At 44.5% G+C, this 18,403-nt stretch overlaps 2 protein-coding genes across 2 annotated transcripts in view; both read left to right on the forward strand.

The window, feature by feature from the left end:
• Positions 1 to 95: 95 nt before the first annotated feature.
• On the forward strand, positions 96 to 16,890 carry GDPGP1 (GDP-D-glucose phosphorylase 1). The gene is made up of 4 exons (XM_082388421.1): positions 96 to 578; positions 817 to 932; positions 14,012 to 14,068; positions 15,537 to 16,890. Exon 4 carries the CDS (start codon positions 15,546 to 15,548, stop codon positions 16,701 to 16,703), a length of 1,158 nt encoding a protein of 385 aa, XP_082244547.1. The 5' UTR covers positions 96 to 578; positions 817 to 932; positions 14,012 to 14,068; positions 15,537 to 15,545; the 3' UTR covers positions 16,704 to 16,890.
• Positions 16,742 to 18,403, forward strand: part of TTLL13 (tubulin tyrosine ligase like 13) — a 13,187-nt gene continuing 11,525 nt past the window's right edge. Inside the window, 1 exon segment of the mRNA XM_082388399.1 lies at positions 16,742 to 16,832. Coding sequence (XP_082244525.1) covers positions 16,788 to 16,832 — 45 coding nt within the window. The 5' untranslated portion in view covers positions 16,742 to 16,787.

Raw genomic sequence — 18,403 nt, forward strand, 5'->3', positions numbered from 1 at the left:
GTTCCCAGGCGCTCCCCGCCCGGTTCAGCCAGCTGGATCCCGGCTCTAGGCAGTTCCCGGCCAGCTGGAGGCGGGGCCCGCGGCGGGGCCGGACGCTCCAGGGCGGAGCCCAGGCCGCACGGCCCCGCCTCCTGGATGGGCGGGACGGGCCGCGCCGCGTGCCTGCGTGCAGGGTGCGCATGCGTTAAGGGTGCCACGACCTCGCTATGGCCCCGGCAGGATTTGCGGGGAAGGCGTGCGTGTCCGCCTCACCTGCAGTACGTGGCGGCGGGGGCGGGGCGGCTTTGTGCGGAGTCCGGTAAGGGGCATTAGGGAAGTGTTTGGAGCAAGGGTAACCGAGAAACCGTGTGATTCGCTGAGTGGCCCGAGGCGGTCGGCTGCCCCTCTGCCCAGCGAGGGCTCTTCCACCCAGACGTTACCACCGGACGTTACCACCGGGCACCTGCCGTACGTGTTGCAACCCTCATACCACCTCTCCAGAAATAACCATAACCTTTCTGCCTACTGAGGCCGTTTACTGAGGGCCCACTGAAGCGGTCGCTGTGCATAGCTTCAGTTCTTAACAACAGTTCTGCAAGGTAAGTTCCCATTTTACAAATTTGGAAATGCAGAGGCTCAGGGGGGTTCAGTGACTTGTCTAGACTCGGGCTTTTACAAAGCCATCTCTCCAGTCTAAGGCTCTAAGAATCTGCCCTGCTGTACTCTTCACTCCAGCCTACATGCTGTCCTCTGACCCCACCCTGCGTCCACACTGCATGCTGGGGGAGGTAGGGATCGAAGCTGACCTGTTTGCTCTTGTCCCCTCTCAACTCCTAGGACAATGATTGACTACATGGTAGGCTCTCAATATTTATTGGATGCATGCATGAATGAATTAACCTACACTGTTCCAAAAGGTGAGGATCACAAGCTACTGCGTGGAGGAGGTGGAGGTGCGGTTAATTTTTTTTTTTCTAACATCTTTATTGGAATATAATTGCTTTACATTGTTGTGTTAGTTGCTGCTGTAAAACAAAATGAATCAGCTATATGTGTACATATATCCCTATATCCCCTCCCTCTTGCGTCTCCCTCCCACCTTCCCTATCCCACTCCTCTAGGTGGTCACAAACCACCGAGCTGATCTCCTTGTGCTATGCGGCTGCTTCCCGCTAGCTATCTATTTTACATTTGGTGGTGCATATATGTCCATGCCACTCTCTCACTTCGTCCCAGCTTACCCTTTCCCCTCCCCGTGTCCTCAAGTCCATTCTCTACGTCTGCGTCTTTATTCCTGTCCTGCCCCTAGGTTTTTTTTTTTTAATAAATTTATTTTATTTATTTTTATTTGTGGCTGCGTTGTGTCTTTGTTGCTGCGCGTGGGGTTTCTCTAGTTGCGGCGAGCGGGGGCTACTCTTTGTTGCGGTGCGCGGGCTTCTCATTGTGGTGCCTTCTCTTGTTGCGGAGCATGGGCTCTAGGTGCATGGGCTTCAGTAGTTGTGGTGCGTGGGCTCAGTAGTTGCGGTGCACGGGCTCAGTAGTTGTGGCTCACGGGCTCTAGAGTGCAGGCTCAGTAGTTGTGGCGCACGGGCTTAGTTGCTCTGCAGCATGTGGGATCCTCCCGGACCAGGGCTCGAACCCGTGTCCCCTGCATTGGCAGGCAGCTTCTCAACCACTGCGCCACTGGGGAAGTCCCCCCTAGGTTCTTCAGAACCATTTTTTTTTAAGATTCTATATATACATATCAGCATACGGTATTTGTTTTTCTCTTTCTGACTTACTTCACTCTGATAAAAGACTCTAAGTCCACCCACCTCACTACAAATAACTCAATTTCGTTTCTTTTTATGGCTGAGTAATATTCCATTGTGTATATGTGCCCATCTTCTTTTTTTTTAATTTATTAATTTATTTTTTTATTTTTGGCTGCATTGGCTCCTTTGTTGCTGCACACGGGCTTTCTCTACTGGTGGCGAGCGGGGGCTACTCTTCGTTGCGGTGCGTGGCCTTCTCGTTGTGGTGGCTTCTCTTGTTGCAGAGCACGGGCTCTAGGTGCGCGGGCTTCAGTAGTTGTGCCACGTGGGCTCAGTAGCTGTGGCTCGTGGGCTCTAGAGCCCAGGCTCAGTAGTTGTGGCACACAGGCTTAGTTGCTCTGCGGCATGTGGGATCTTCCCAGACCAGGGCACGAACCCGTGTCCCCTGCATTGGCAGGCGGACTCCTAACCACTGTGCCACCAGGGAAGCCTGTGCCACATCTTCTTTATCCATTCATCTGTCAGTGGACACTTAGGTTGCTTTCCATGTCGTGGCTATTGTAAATAGAGCTGCAGTGAACATTGTGGTACATGACTCTTTGAATTATGGTTCTTTCAGGGTATTTGCCCAGTAGTGGGATTGCTGGGTCATATGGTAGTTCTATTTAGTTTTTTAAGGAACCTGCATACCGTTCTCCATAGTGGCTGTATCAATTTACATTCCCACCAGCAGTGCAAGAGGGTTCCCTTTTCTCCACACCCTCTCCAGCATTTATTGTTTGTAGATTTTTTGATGATGGCCATTCTGATCCGTGTGAGGTGATACCTCATTGTAGTTTTGATTTGCATTTCTCTAACGATTAGTGATGTTGAGCATCCTTTCATGTGTTTGTTGGCAATCTGTATATCTTCGTTGGAGAAATGTCTGTTTAGGTCTTCTGCCCATGTTTGGATTGGGTTGTTTGTTTTTTTGATATTGAGCTGCATGAGCTGCTTGTTTATTTTGGAGATTAATCCTTTGTCAGTTGCTTCACTTGCAAATATTTTCTCCCATTCTGAGGGTTGTCTTTTCATCTTGTTTATGGTATCCCTTGCTGTGCATAAGCTTTTAAGTTTCATTAGGTCTCATTTGTTTATTTTTGTTTTTACTTCCATTTCTCTAGGGGATGGGTCAAAAAGGATCTTGCTATGATTTATGTCATAGAGTGTTCTGCCTATATTTTCCTCTAAGAGTTTTATAGTGTCTGGCCTTATATTTAGGTCTTTAATCTATCTTGAGTTTATTTTTGTGTATGGTGTTAGGAAGTGTTCTAATTTCATTCTTTTACATGTAGCTGTCCAGTTTTCACAGCACCACTTACTGAAGAGACTGTCTTTTCTCCATTGTATATTCTTGCCTCCTTTATCAAAGATAAGGTGACCATATGTGCATGGGTTTATCTCTGGGCTTTCTATCCTGTTCCACTGATCTATATTTTTGTCTTTGTGCCAGTACCATACTGTCTTGATTACTGTAGTTTGTAGTATAGTCTGAAGTCAAGGAGCCTGATTCCTCCAGCTCTGTTTTTCTTTCTCAAGATTGCTTTGGCTTTTCGGGGTCTTTTGTTTTTCCATACAAATTGTGAAATTTTTTGTTCTAGTTCTGTGAAAAATGCCATTGGTAGTTTGATAGGGATTGCATTGAATCTGTAGATTGCTTTGGGTAGTATAGTCATTTTCACAGTGTTGATTCTTCTAATCCAAGAACATGGTATATCTCTCCATCTGTTTGTATCATCTTTAATTTCTTTCATCAGTGTTTTATAGTTTTCTGCATACAGGTCTTTTGTCTCCCTAGGTAGGTTTATTCTTAGGTATTTTATTCTTTTTGTTGCAATGGTAAATGGGAGTGTTTCCTTAATTTCTCTTTCTGATCTTTCGTTGTTAGTGTATAGGAATGCAAGAGATTTCTGTGCATTAATTTTGTATCCTGCTACTTTACCAAATTCATTGATTAGCTCTAGTAGTTTTCTGGTAGCATTAGGATTCTCTATGTATAGTATCATGTCATCTGCAAACAGTGACAGTTTTACTTCTTTTCTGATTTGGATTCCTTTTATTTCTTTTTCTTCTCTGATTGCTGTGGCTAAAACTTCCAAAACTATGTTGAATATTAGTGGTGAGAGTGGGCAACCTTGTCTTGTTCCTGATCTTAGTGGAAATGGTTTCAGTTTTTCACCATTGAGGACGATGTTGGCTGTGGGTTTGTCATATATGGCCTTTATTATGTTGAGGTAAGTTCCCTCTGTGCCTACTTTCTGGAGAGTTTTTATCATAAATGGGTATTGAATTTTGTCAAAAGCTTTTTCTGTATCTATTGAGATTATCATATGGTTTTTATCCTTCAGTTTATTAATATGGTGTATCACATTGATTGATTTGCGTATATTGAAGAATCCTTGCATTCCTGGGATAAACTCCACTTGATCATGGTGTATGATCCTTTTGATGTGCTGCTGGATTCTGTTTGCTAGTATTTAGTTGAGGATTTTTGCATCTGTGTTCACCAGTGATATTGGCCTGTAGTTTTCTTTTTTTGTGACATCTTTGTCTGGTTTTGGTATCAGGGTGATGGTGGCCTCGTAGAATGAGTTTGGGAGTGTTCCTCCCTCTGCTATACTTTGGAAGAGCTTTAGAAGGATAGGTGTTAGCTCTTCTCTAAATGCTTGATAGAATTCGCCTGTGAATCCATCAGGTCCTGCACTTTTGTTTGTTGGAAGATTTTTAATCACAGTCTCAATTTCAGTGCTTGTGATTGGTCTGTTTGTATTTTCTATTTCTTCCTGGTTCACTCTTGGAAGGTTGTGCTTTTCTTTTTTTTTTTTAATTTTTTAATTTATTATTTATTTATTATTATTTTTTTATTTTTGGCTGTGTTGGGTCTTCGTTTCTGTGTGAGGGCTTTCTCCAGTTGCAGCGAGTGGGGGCCACTCTTCATCGCGGTGCGCAGGCCTCTCACTATCGCGGCCTCTCTTGTTGCGGAGCACAGGCTCCAGACGTGCAGGCTCAGTAGTTGTGGCTCACGGGCCCAGTTGCTCCGCAGCATGTGGGATCTTCCCAGACCAGGGCTCGAACCCGTGTCCCCTGCATTGGCAGGCAGATTCTCAACCACTGCGCCACCAGGGAAGCCCAAAGGTTGTGCTTTTCTAAGAATGTGTCCATTTCTTCCAGGTTGTCCATTTTATTGGCATATAGTTGCTTGTAGTGATCTTTCATGATCCTTTGTATTTCTGCAGTGTCAGTTGTTACTTCTCCTTTTTCATTTCTAATTCTGTTGATTTGAGTCTTCTCCCTTTTTTTCTTGATGAGTCTGGCTAATGGTTTATCAATTTTGTTTATCTTCTCAAAGAACCAGCTTTTACTTTCACTGATCTTTGCTATCATTTCCTTTATTTCTGATCTGATCTTTATGATTTCTTTCCTTTTGCTAACTTTGGGGTTTTTTTGTTCTTCTTTCTCTAATTGCTTTAGGTGTAAGGTTAGGTTGTTTGAGATTTTTCTTGTTTCTTGAGGTAGGATTGTATTGCAGTAAACTTCCCTCTTAGAACTGCTTTTGCTGCATCCCATAGGTTTTGGGTCGTCATGTTTCCATTGTCATTTGTTTCTAGGTATTTTTTGATTTCCTCTGTTTTCTTCAGTAATCTCTTGGTTATTTAGTAGAGTATTGTTTAGCCTCCATGTGTTTGTATTTTTTACAGTTTTTTTCCTGTAATTGATATCTAGTCTCATAGCGTTGTGGTCAGAAAAGATGCTTGATACGATTTCAGTTTTCTTAAATGTACCAAGGCTTGATTTGTGACCCAAGATATGATCTATCCTAGAGAATGTTCCATGAGCACTTGAGAAGAAAGTGTATTCTGTTGTTTTGGGATGGAATGTCCTATAAATATCAATTAAGTCCATCTTGTTTAATGTATCATTTAAAGCTTGTGTTTCCTTATTTATTTTCATTTTGGTTGATCTGTCCATTGGTGAAAGTGGGCTGTTAAAGTCCCCTACTCTTATTGTGTTACTGTCAATTTCCCCTTTTATGGCTGTTAACATTTGCCTGATGTATTGAGGTGCTCCTATGTTGGGTGCATAAATATTTACAATTGTTATATCTTCTTCTTGGATTGATCCCTTGATCATTATGTAGTGTCCTTCTTTGTCTCTTGTAATAGTCTTTATTTTAAAGTCTGTTTTGTCTAATATGAGAATTGCTACTCCAGCTTTCTTTTGATTTCCATTTGCATGGAGTATCTTTTTCCATCCCCTCACTTTCAGTCTGTATGTGTCCCTAGGTCTGAACTGGGTCTCTTGTAGACAGCATATGTACGGGTCTAGTTTTTGTATCCATTCAGCCAGTCTGTCTTTTGGTTGGAGCATTTAATCCATTTTCATTTAAGGTAATTATCGATATGTATGTTCCTATTACCGTTTTCTCAATTGTTTTGGGTTTGTTATTGTAGGTCTTTTCCTTCTCTTGTGTTTCCTGCCTAGAGAAGTTCCTTTAGCATTTGTTGTAAAGCTGGTTTGCTGGTGCTGAATTCTCTTAGCTTTTGCTTGTCTGTAAAGGTTTTAATTTCTGTCAAATCTGAATGAGATCCTTGCTGGGTAGAGTAATATTGGTTGTAGGTTTTTCCCTTTCATCACTTTAAATATGTCCTGCCACTCCCTTCTGGCTTGCAGAGTTTCTGCTGAAAGATCAGCTGTTAACCTTATGGGGATTCCCTTCTATGTTATTTGTTGCTTTTCCCTTGCTGCTTTTAATATTTTTTCTTTGTATTTAATTTTTGATAGTTTGATTAATATGTGTCTTGGCATGTTTCTCCTTGGATTTATCCTGTATGGGACTCTCTGTGCTTCCTGGACTTGATTGACTCTTTCCTTTCCCATATTAGGGACGTTTTCACCTATAATCTCTTGAAATATTTTCTCAGTCCCTTTCTTTTTCTCTTCTTCTTCTGGGACCTCTATAATTCGAATGTTGGTGCGTTTCATGTTGTCCCAGAAGTCTCTGAGACTGTCCTCAATTCTTTTCATTCTTTTTTCTTTATTCTGCTCTGTGGTAGTTATTTCCACTATTTTATCTTCCAGGTCACTTAGCCGTTCTTCTGCCTCAGTTATTCTGGTATTAATTCCTTCTAGAGAATTTTTAATTTCATTTATTGTGTTGTTCATCATTGTTTGTTTGTTCTTTAGTTCTTCTAGATCCTTGTTAAGCGTTTCTTGTATTTTCTCCATTCTATTTCCAAGATTTTGGATCATCTTTACTATCATGACTGAATTCTTTTTCAGGTAGACTGCCTATTTCCTCTTCATTTGTTTGGTGTGGTGGGTTTTTACCTTGCTCCTTCGTCTGCTGCGTCTTTTTCTGTCTTCTCATTTTGCTTAACTTACTGTGTTTGGGGTCTCCTTTTCATAGGTTGCACGTTTGTAGTTCCTGTTGTTTTTGGTGTCTGCCCCCAGTGGGTAAGGTTGGTTCAGTGGGTTGTGTAGGCTTCCTGGTAGAGGGGACTGGTGGATGAGTTGGATCTTGTCTTTCTGGTGAGCAGGACCATGTCCATGGTGTGTTTGTGGGTGTCTGTGAACTTAGTATGATTTTAGGCAGCCTCTCTGCTAATGGGTGGGGTTGTGTTCCTGTCTTGCTAGTTGTTTGGCATGGGGTGTCCAGCACTGGAGCTTGCTAGTTGTTCAGTGGATTTGGGTGTTAGCGTTGGGACGGAGTTCTCCGGGAGAGCTCTCACCAGTTGATACTACATGGGGCCAGGAGGTCTCTGGTGGTCTAGTGTCCTGAACTCGGCTCTCCCACCTCAGAGGCTCCGGCCTGACCGCCGGCCGGAGCACCAAGACCCTTTCCGCCACATGGCCAGGTACATGGGGAGTTTCTTGCCTTTTGGGAAGTCTGAGGTCTCCTGCCAGCATTCAGTAGGTGTTCTGTAGTTGTTGTTCCACATGTAGATGTACTTCTGATGTGTTTGTGGGGATGAAGGTGATCTCCATGTCTTACTCCTCCACCATCTTGAAGATACTCTCTGATCCATGTGTGAAGCTTCCAGTTCTGAAGCTTTGACAGGATTTCCTTCCCTCCATTCACAGCCACGTTTCTCTGCTAGCCTGTTGTTGGCAGGAGCCAGTTCCACACAAGCTGGTGGACTGAGGAGGTCACTTCGTAACTGCTTGTTGGCTGGAAGTCTCAATCAATTCTTTGCCATTTGAGTCTTTCCATAAGGTACCTTACGCATGGCAGGTGGCTTCCATGTATATATGTCTCTGCGGATTCTCTCCCTGGTAGGCTGCTCTCGCACCAGCGTTCCCTGCCAGTCATGGAACTTCCAGAAGCTGAGGAGGCATGCTCCGAGGTTAATTATTTTTTATCGTTGTTTGTTTTCAGCTTTAATGAGGTATAATTTTTTTATATAAATTTATTTATTTATTTATTTATTTTATTTTTGGTTGCGTTGGGTCTTTGTTGCTGTGTGCAGGCTTTCTCTAGGTGCGGCAAGTAGGGGCTACTCATCGTTGTGGTGCGCGGGCTTCTCATTGCAGTGGCTTCTCTTGCTGCAGAGCACGGACTGTAAGCGCGAGGGCTTCAGTAGTTGTGGCACACAGGCTCAGTAATTGTGGCTCACGGGCTCTAGAGTGCAGGCTCAGGAGCTGTGGCACACGGGCTTAGTTGCTCCACAGCATGTGGGATCTTCCTGGACCAGGGCTCGAACCCATGTCCCCCTGCATTGGCAGGCGGATTTTTTTTTTTTTTTTTTTTTTTTAATTTATTTATGGCTGTGCTGGGTCTTCGTTTCTGTGCGAGGGCTTTCTCCAGTTGCAGCAAGTGGGGGCCACTGTTCATCGCGGTGTGCGGGCCTCACTATCGCGGCCTCTCTTGTTGCGGAGCACAGGCTCCAGACGCGCAGGCTCAGTAATTGTGGCTCACAGGCCTAGTTGTTCCGCGGCATGTGGGATCTTCCCAGACCAGGGCTCGAACCCGTGTTACCTGCATTAGCAGGCAGATTCTCAACCACTGCGCCACCAGGGAAGCCCGGCAGGCGGATTCTTAATCACTGTGCCACCAGGGAAGTCCCAGTGAGGTATAATTGACAAGTAAAATGTAAGGATTAATTCTTGATTCTAACAATTTCATTCCATTTGCTGATCTTTGTAAAGTCTAAATATAAGCATGTCAGTCTCAGTTTAAAACCATTAAGGGGTTAAATCCCCAAATCCCAGCCCTCTGTAATCTGACTTCAGCCTCTTTCTCTCTCTGCCGTCTCCTCAGACTTTCTGGGTTTCAGCCACTATGGGCTCTCAGTTCCTCTTCCATCTTATTCTCAGGGAATCCTTTCCTGATAGCCTAGACTAGATTAGGAATCCGTTTTACACTCACAGAGGACCCAGTGCTTCCCTTGACAGCGTGTATCATGTTTGCTGTCTATATTTACTTGGGTGGTGACTGGGTTAATGTCTGTTTCTCCTGCCAAACTGCAAGCCCCATGAGGAGCGATGGAAATCATGATCTTCAGATCTAAGGTGTGGCAGTTGTTGAGTAAATGCTTGCTGAGTGATGGTAATTTTCCCAGCACTCAATAATAATAAGGTGATCATCTGAGAGTGACTTAGTAAGACTCACTGTATCAACCCGTGAGTCCCACCATTGTGGAAATATTCCATTCCAGAAAGTGGAGGCTGCAGAGCAATGGGAACACCAAAACCAGTCAATGTGACTGGAGTGTAGTCTCTTGACAGTAGGCTTCTTCTGTCCAAGAAAGGGTTGGTCTTCAGTTAGTAAAAGGCAACTAGCAAGAAGCTGTCAAGGTGTCTCCTGTGCTAGACTGAGGAGAGGGAGAGCTGACCAGCTAAGGCAAATAAATCCCTGGACTCCAGGGTGAGACTATGTCTCTTCATGGTGAAAATATGGGAATTGGCTCTGCACCATGGTGACCATCTGTGATCTAGATCGCCCAGCCACCTCACTTGACTTTGAATCCTTCTTCACTGAACAACTTTTTGATTATAATTTTGCTTCCTGTATGGAGGAGGGTCTATACCAACCATCCACTAAGAGCATGTTGCACTATTTGGCATACTTCTCATTATAAATTTTTTTTTAATTAATTAATTTATTTTTTAATTTTTTGGTTGCGTTGGGTCTTTGTCGATGCACGTGGCATTCTCTAGTTGCAGCGAGCAGGGTCTACTCTTCGTTGCAGTGCACGGGCTTCTCATTGTGGTGGCTTCCCTTGTTGCGGAGCTCGGGCTCTAGGCGCGTGGGCCTCAGTAATTGTGGTTCTTGGGCTCTAGAGTGCAGGCTCAGTAGTTGTGGCACACAGGCTTAGTTGCTCCACGGCATGTGGGATCTTCCCGGACCAGGGCTCGAACCCATGTCCCCTGAATTGGCAGGCGGATTCTTAACCACTGTGCCACCAGGGAAGTCTATAAATTATTAAATAGTTATTCTGAGTCATCCAGCAGTCCCTGGTAAGTCTGGTTAGCATATTGTCCTTCCTGTGCCCGATTAACCCTTGACACAGTGATAAAACTGAGTGGCTGATTTAAAAATAACTCGTAGTGCTATTTTTAAACAAAACAATTATTTTGTTTCTTGCTTGGATCTTTCAAAAGTTTATTCATTGATCATTTTTTTATCAAAGTACCAACCCTTGGATTTGTGAATTCTAACTTTTTTTTGTTTTCCAAGACATTTCTTTCCCTGCTTGTAATATTATTTCCCTCTTCCTCTTTTCTTTGAGACATTACATAGGATGGCCACACAAGGTTTGTCTGACGCGGTGATATTTGATGTTTGATGTTTGAGACCTAAATGAGCCAAGCATGTGAAGAATACCTGGGAGAAGGGTATTTTAGGCTGAGAGAACATAAAGCACCAAGGCCCTGAGCAGGAGCAAGTTTAGGAAGAGTGAGGAGCAGAGCAGGCAAGGGAAAGAGTGGTCTGGGAGGAGGTGAGAGGGCAAGGCACCACTAAGCCTTGAGAGCCCAGAGGCCATGATGAGGAAATGGACTTTGTTCTAGGGGCTCAAGGTCACATCCCTAGTGAATGGAAGAGCCAGAATTGAAACACCTTGTCAGCCTCCAAAACCGAATCTCTCACCTTCCTGCCAGGATGATACCGACTGCACAGGCTTGTTGTGAGGGTCACCTGAGTGGACTTGGAAAGCCCCCAACCCATGCCTGGCACAACATAGACCTGCGAACAGTGTGCCCTTTCTCCTGGTTTTAGTATGTAGGTTCTGTCCTGTTGTGTGGTCACTATGATTTGTCACTTTCAAGTGTTCCTCTTTATTCCTAGGTATTGTTTTTGCCTCCTAGTTCACTTGAATATAAATACAACCATACCCACTCTCTATTGATTCTATTGACTGATATGTCTTTACTCGTATTTTTAGCCTTGTGGTATCATCTTGGCCCTAGGTCCTTGGTCCTAGCCCCTGGCTTTTAATGTTACTCCAGATTTGTATCTAGCCCAGACCTTACCCTTAACCTCCAGGTTTGGCTGTCCCACTGCCTACACCACTTTTCTTGGATGCCCAGGCTGCATCTCAGAGTCAATAATCAAAACTGAACTCTTGGTCTCTCCCTTCCTCTAGTCAACCTATTCCCACCCCACTTCCCCAGCATCTCCATCTCTGTAAATGCCACTGCAGTGCCTAGTTCCTGATGCCGAGTCACTCCCAGCTCTTCCTTTTCTGTCAGTCCCCATAGTCAGCCTGTCAGCAGGCCCTGCTGGTTCAGCCTTCAAAACATGACCCATATCCCCAGCTCCTTTGTCTCTGTTGCCATCTGTGTTGTCCAGTCGCCCTCACTGCTCACCTGGCCACCAGAGTGGCCTCCAAAGTGATCTCTGCTTCCCCTTTGCTCCCCTACAATCCATTTTCCACACAACAGTTAGAAAAAAGTTTATAAAATACCAGACGATCCTTATACTCAGAACCTGCCAGTGATTTCTTACTCCGTTTAGAATAAAATCCAAGTTCCTGACCATGATGCATAAGGCCCTGCAGCTAATCTGGCCCCTGCCTTCCTCTCCAGCCTCATGGGGGGGCCCCCCCTCCCCTGGTCGGCCATACCCCAGTAACACTACCTCCTTTCTGTTCCTTGCACAGGCCATCCGCCTGCCCTGCGAGACTTATGGCCTTGGACTTACAATTTCCTTTGCTTAGAGTACACTTTCCTCAGCTCTTCATTGTAGGCCTCTTTTCATCCTTCCTGTCTTAGTTCAGCTGTCATTTCAGAGGGCCCTGCGCCGCCCTCTTGTAGAAGTGGGATGCCCTGATCCCACCCCTTAGTCACCCTCTGTTGTATCACTTGTTTATTTCCCACAAAATGCTATCACCATGGGTAGTTAATATTTTCCTTTTGCTTATCATCTGACTCCACCCCAGGATGTAAGCTCCATAAGGATATGTGTGGACTTTGTTCTCTTTATTTGCTACCATTTTCCCATTGCCTCATACACAGCAGTTACTTCATAAATACTTGGGTTTTGTGGCTCAGCTGAACGTGGAGCAGGCTGCACAGAAGAGGTGGCCCCAGAATGTCAACAGTGGGGATGACGTAGGCATTGATTCTGAATGAATGAATGAGTGAATGAGAGAGTAAGTGAATACTTAGGTTTAGCTCAGCAAATTGTTGGATTTCTTAAATCTATTTTGAGACTCAAATTTTTTCAAGTTGTGGTAAAATATACATAACATGAAATTTACCATCTTGACATTTTAAAAGTTGTGATTAAAAAACACGTAGCGTAGGGACTTCCCTGGTGGTGCAGTGGTTAAGAATCCACCTGCCAATGCAGGGGAAACGGGTTTGAGCTCTGGTCTGGGAAGATCGCACATGCCGCGGAGCAACTAAGCCCATGTGCCACAACTACTGAGCCTGTGATCTAGAGCCCGTGAGCCACAACTACTGAAGCCCGTGTGCCACAACTACTGAAGCCCACTCGCCTAGAGTCCATGCTCGTCAACAAGAGAAGCCATTGCAGTGAGAAGCCCGTGCACCACAGCGAAGAATAGCCCCCACCCGCCGCAACTAGGGAAAGCCCGTGCACAGCAACAAAGACCCAACACAGTCAAATATAAATAAATAAATAAATTTATTTATTAAAAAAAAAAATATGGCAGTCTTCAAAAGTTAAAAAAAAAAAAAACGTAGCATAAAATTTAACACCTTAACCATTTCTGAGTGTATAGTTCAGTAGTGTTAAATATATTCACATTGTTTAGTAGCCAATCTCCAGACCTCTTTCCTTCTTGAAAAACTGAAACTCTATGCCCATTAAACAACAAACAATTCCTCATTTTCTCCTCCCCCCAGCCCTTGGGAACCACCATTCTACTTTCTGTCTCTATGAATTTGAGCACTTTAGGTCTCTTATATAAGTGGACTCATACAATATTTGTCCTTTGGTGACTGGCTTATTTCACTTAGCATAATGTCCTGAAGGTCCGTCCGTGTTGTAACACATGTCAGCATTTCCTGTTTTTTAAGGCTGAATAACATTCCATTGTCTGTATATAACGCATCTTGTTTATCCATTTATCTATCGATGGATACTTAGTTGCTTCCACCTTTTGGCTGTTGTAAATAATGCTGCTATGAACATGGGTGTACAAATATCTCTTTGAGACCCTGCTTTTGGTTCTTTTGGATATATACCCAAAAGTGGGATTGCTGGATCATATAGTAATTCTATTTTTAAGTTTTTGCGGAGCTGCTGTACTGTTTTCCATAGCAGCTGCATCACTTTACATTCCCACCAACAGTGCACAAGGGTTCCAATTTCTCCATATCCTTGCCAACACATGTTATTTTCTGTTTTTGATAGCAGCCATCCTAAAGGATGTAAAGTGGTATCTTACTGTGATTTTGATTTGCATTTCCCTAATTAGTGATGTTGAGCATCTTTTCATGTGCTTGTTGGCCATTTGTGTATCTTTGGAGAAATGTCTTAGGCTCACTTTCAATAGAATAATTAAAGATTTTATGTTTTATTGTCAATATTATGCTTAGCTCGAGTTTAAAAAAAAATTTTTTTATTGTGGTAAAAAACGCATAAGATTTACCACCTTAACCATTTCTAAGTGTGCAATTCAGTAGTGTTAAGTATATTCCCATTGTTGTGCCGCCAGTCTCTAGAACTTTTTCACCTTACAAAACTGAAACTCTATATTCATTAAACTCAGCTTGACTTTTAATATGTTGTTTTGTATGTTTTTTGTTTTTTCTGTTTTACTAATATGAAGTTTCTGGACCAGCAGAGCTGAGGGTACCCAAACTTGTACTGAGGCAACTCTACTGAGGTAAGCTTCATTCTGAAGTCCCATCTGGGCCAACAGCAGGTCGTCTCCCTGACACCTCTGGGTCCACAGGGCTCCAGGGGCCCAGTGGGAGATGAAGACAGGCACCTATATTTCTGCCTTAAAGGATTGGCCTAGGGCACTTATGATTGGCCATCCTCACCCAAATGGTTCTATGCATGGCCATTTGGAATCACTACACAACAGTAGAAAAGCTGTTCCCACAAAGGAGTGGTCAGCTTTGAAGCCTTGGCCATTCTCATGCACTGGAACACCGGTGCAATTTTCTGGAGGGCAGTTTGACAGACTATATATCAAAAGCCTGAGCCATGAGCCTACTCTGACCAGTGGTCTACTAAGATTTTATTTTAAAGGAAAATAGAAACATCTGCAAAGATAGATACACAGCATGTTCATCACAACATTGCATATAATAGTATGAAATTGGCAGCAACCTAAATGTACAACAGTTGAAGATTTGTTAAAAAATTAAGATCCGGAAAAAAAAAAAAAAAAAAATTAAGATCCGGGACTTCCCTGTGGTCCAGGGGTTAAGACTCCGCACTCCCAATGCAGGGGGCATGGGTTTGATCCCTGGTCGGGGAACTAAGATCCCACATGCCACATGGCAGAGGCAAAAAAAAAAGGTCAAGATCCATCTACATATGAAAATGAGGCTAAATGTAAATTGTGATTTTTCCCTGGGCACTGGAATAAGGGTTGTAATTTATCTTTCTTTTTTTAATCCATTAAGAAAGTTTACTCAATATATATAATTTTTAGAAAGAGAAAGAATTTGATTTATATATATTTTTTAATAAGTGTGATAGATTCTGACTCTTTTTATTTTATTTATTTATTTATTTATTTTTGGCTGTGTTGGGTCTTCGTTTCTGTGCAAGGGCTTTCTCCAGTTGCGGCGAGCGGGGGCCACTCTTCATCGCGGTGCGTGGGCCTCTCACTGTCGCGGCTGCTCTCGTTGCGGAGCACAGGCTCCAGATGCGCAGGCTCGGTAGTTGTGGCTCACGGGCATAGCCGCTCCGTGGCATGTGGGATCTTCCCGGACCGGGGCACGAACCCGTGTCCCCTGCATTGGCAGGCGGATTCCTAACCACTGCGCCACCAGGGAAGCCCTGATTTATATTTTTAATTCAGTAAAAACGTATGCTAATCTGCAGGTGATAATTATAAGTGATTTCTGTGTTTACAAAATATTTTACCAGAGGCATATATTACTTTTCTAATCAGAGCAAAAAGTAAAGGTTATTTGAAAATAAAAATAAGAGAGTTCCCTGGTGGCCTAGTGGTTAGAATTTGGGGCTTTCACTGCCGTGGCCCAGGTTCAGCCCCTGGTCGGGGAACTGATATCCCGCCAGCTGTGTGGCACGGCCAAATAAATAAATAAATAATAAAAATAAAATCTTTGGAAATGGGATAGCATCATGTATTTTTCACCTTATGATTGTTTCAGGTCAGCCCCATGGCTATTCCACATGGTTCAAATGAAACTTCCTATTTGCTACCTCCAAACAAGGAGGACTGGGGAGGGCACGGCATTCCTGACTTTGTCTATGGGCAGAAGGAACTCGTGCCAAAAGGGATTCAGTGGCCAAGGAACGGACCCAGCCTTCTGGACACTCTGCCACTGTCTCGCTTTGACTCTGCCCTCTGCTTGGCTTGGAGGCAGCGAATGGAGCTGGGGCTGTTCCGCTACTGTCTGGGGGAGCTGCAGACCCAAACTCTCCCTGGTGCCGTGGGTTTTGTGGCTCAGCTGAATGTGGAACGAGGTGTGCAAAGAAGGAGCCCCCAGAACATCAGGAGCGTGAGGCAGGCGTTTGACCCTGAACAGTTTAACTTCAACCAGATCCGGCCAGGAGAAGTCCTCTTCCGCTTGCACCGGGAGCCCGATCTCCCCAGTGCTCTCCAGCAAGACGACATCCTTGTGGTGATCAATGTCAGCCCCTTGGAGTGGGGCCACGTGCTGCTGGTGCCCGAGCCCGCCCGAGGGCTCCCCCAGCGCCTGCTGCCAGGGGCACTGCAGGCCGGGGTTGAAGCTGTGCTGCTGAGCTCACACCCAGGCTTCCGAGTCGGCTTCAACAGCCTGGGCGGCCTGGCCTCAGTGAACCACCTCCACCTGCATGGCTATTACCTGGCCCACAGACTGCCTGTGGAGGGGGCCCCAAGCGAACCCCTGGATCCTGGGGGCCGTCTGCACCTGCTCCAGGCCCTCCCAGCTCCTGGCTTCCTCTTTTACACAAGCGGGCCAGGGCCCGACTTGGAAGCCTTGGTAAGCAGGGTATGTCGGGCCACTGACTATCTGACTGACCACGAGATTGCACATAACTTGTTTGTGACCCGGGGGGCTCCACCTGGAAAGACGTCATCTTCCTCAGCCCTCACAGGGGTCCGAGTAATTCTTTGGGCCCGGAAGTCCAGCTTTGGGATAAAGGAAGGCGAGGCCTTCAATGTTGCCCTCTGTGAGCTAGCCGGGCACCTCCCTGTCAAAACGTCCCAGGACTTCAGCAGCCTGACAGAGGCTGCAGCTCTGGCCGTCATCCGGGACTGTCTGCTGCCCCCAGCCCAGGCAGGAGAGGTGCAGGCAGCACTGGTGGCCTTGATAGCCAAGGAGGAGCAGTAATCCTTCCAGAAGTATTTATTTTGTAACCGATCTAAGTCTCTTTCCGGAAGGCTGTCCATCATGGTCATGTGGGCACTTTCATGAATGCCTTCTCACCTGTCTCAGCCTAAGGGGAAGGATAAAGAACTGGTAAGTGGTCTCTTTAAGGAGGAGGAACCTTGGAATAAATCGAATGAATGAGCCCTCATGGATGTATCTGCTGCTTTTCAACTTTCTTCTTAGATAAGCCTCAGGGATGTCAAACCTATTGTTAAGAAGAGAGTGTGTGCAAGAGTTAACACACTCCTGACTTGTATATGCCAACTTTTCTCTTCCTTTCTTATCAAATCTTAGCAAAGTGATAGTTTATCACTTCCTCTGTTCTTGCCTCTCTGCCTGTTCTCCCTTTGCCCACCACTGAGTTGTATTTCTTCATCCTGCCCCTACATATGTCCCCTCCATCCATATGCCCTATTTATAGCACATTCTTCGCCTACCTGGCCACCTTGAATTTTCCTTCAGCCCCAAAGCTGAGCTGAGTGTTCTTCACATACATCATTTCATGTGAAAACAAGGTGTCCTCACAACTTGAAAGTTGCAGGTCCTCTTATTAACCCCATTTAACAGAGGAAGATACGGAGGCTGACAGAGATTTAGTAATTTGTCCAAGGTCAGATGGCTCAAAAGTACTGGAGTCAGGACTGCAACACAGGCAGTCAGACACCTGAAGCTGAGCTGGGGCTGTGCACGTGTGACTGCCATGTTAATAAAGTCTCATTGAGATGAAGCAGAATATGCATCACAACCCATTTCATAAGAAAATAAGTTTAACATTTAAATTCCTATAAACAATTTTTGGTCACCCTCATGTTTTGGGCACATTGCAGTAATTTCAGCTTAATGCCTCTTTGTGCAAGCCTTTGCAAATATGGGCTCCAATAACATCACTTTATTTTGCTCGCTCACTCTCTGAAGGGAGTGCAGATGACTATTAGAGCAAAGTGGACTTTGTGTGTCGAAGGTGATGAGTTCAAATACCAGGATTTCCCCAGTTTTTCCTTAGGATTAATGTTTAGAGGAAAGCCTTCTCTGGCCCCAAATAAGTTTTTCCACAAAAAGTAAAAGTCAAATAGGTTTTCTTTATGGTGGTACTTCTTAGCCACGTATACTTTGTGAATCGTCAAGAAGGGGATTTATGGAAGCTTTTTCTGAGCTTGAATATGGAACACTTAGGAGACCCTTTGTATCCAGAGCCCTGGGCTTTGAGCACAGTAGGTAAGTAAGAAGGGACAGTCCAGCTCAGGGCCTCTCTATGGCTTTGCTTGCTTTTTGTGTGTTTGTTTTCTTTTTTGATGGAGGGTCTCTTGTACTAAGGGGTTTTGGACTTGATCTAATGGGAAACCTTGAAGAGTTTTAAATTGGGGAGTAGCAAATATGCATTTTAGGGCGAATACTTAAGCTGCAGTGGATGGATGGATGAAGGAAGGAAGAATAGAATAAGGGAATCCAATTAAGAGGCTGCTTAATGGTGGCAATTCAGGCAAGAAATGATGATGGTTCAGGTACTATAACAGTGCCTGAAACGTTAAATATTTGTCGAAAGAGTGAGAAAAATGTGCGTCCTGAAAGGCAAGGGACTCCAAAGCATTTCAAGGAGGGAGTAATAGAGTATCATACACTGAAGGGAGGTCAAGAAATCTATGAATCGGAAAATGTACATG

Source organism: Balaenoptera borealis, assembly GCF_965194805.1.
Source record: "Balaenoptera borealis genome assembly, chromosome: 3".
In the NCBI taxonomy this organism is placed as follows: domain Eukaryota; kingdom Metazoa; phylum Chordata; class Mammalia; order Artiodactyla; family Balaenopteridae; genus Balaenoptera; species Balaenoptera borealis.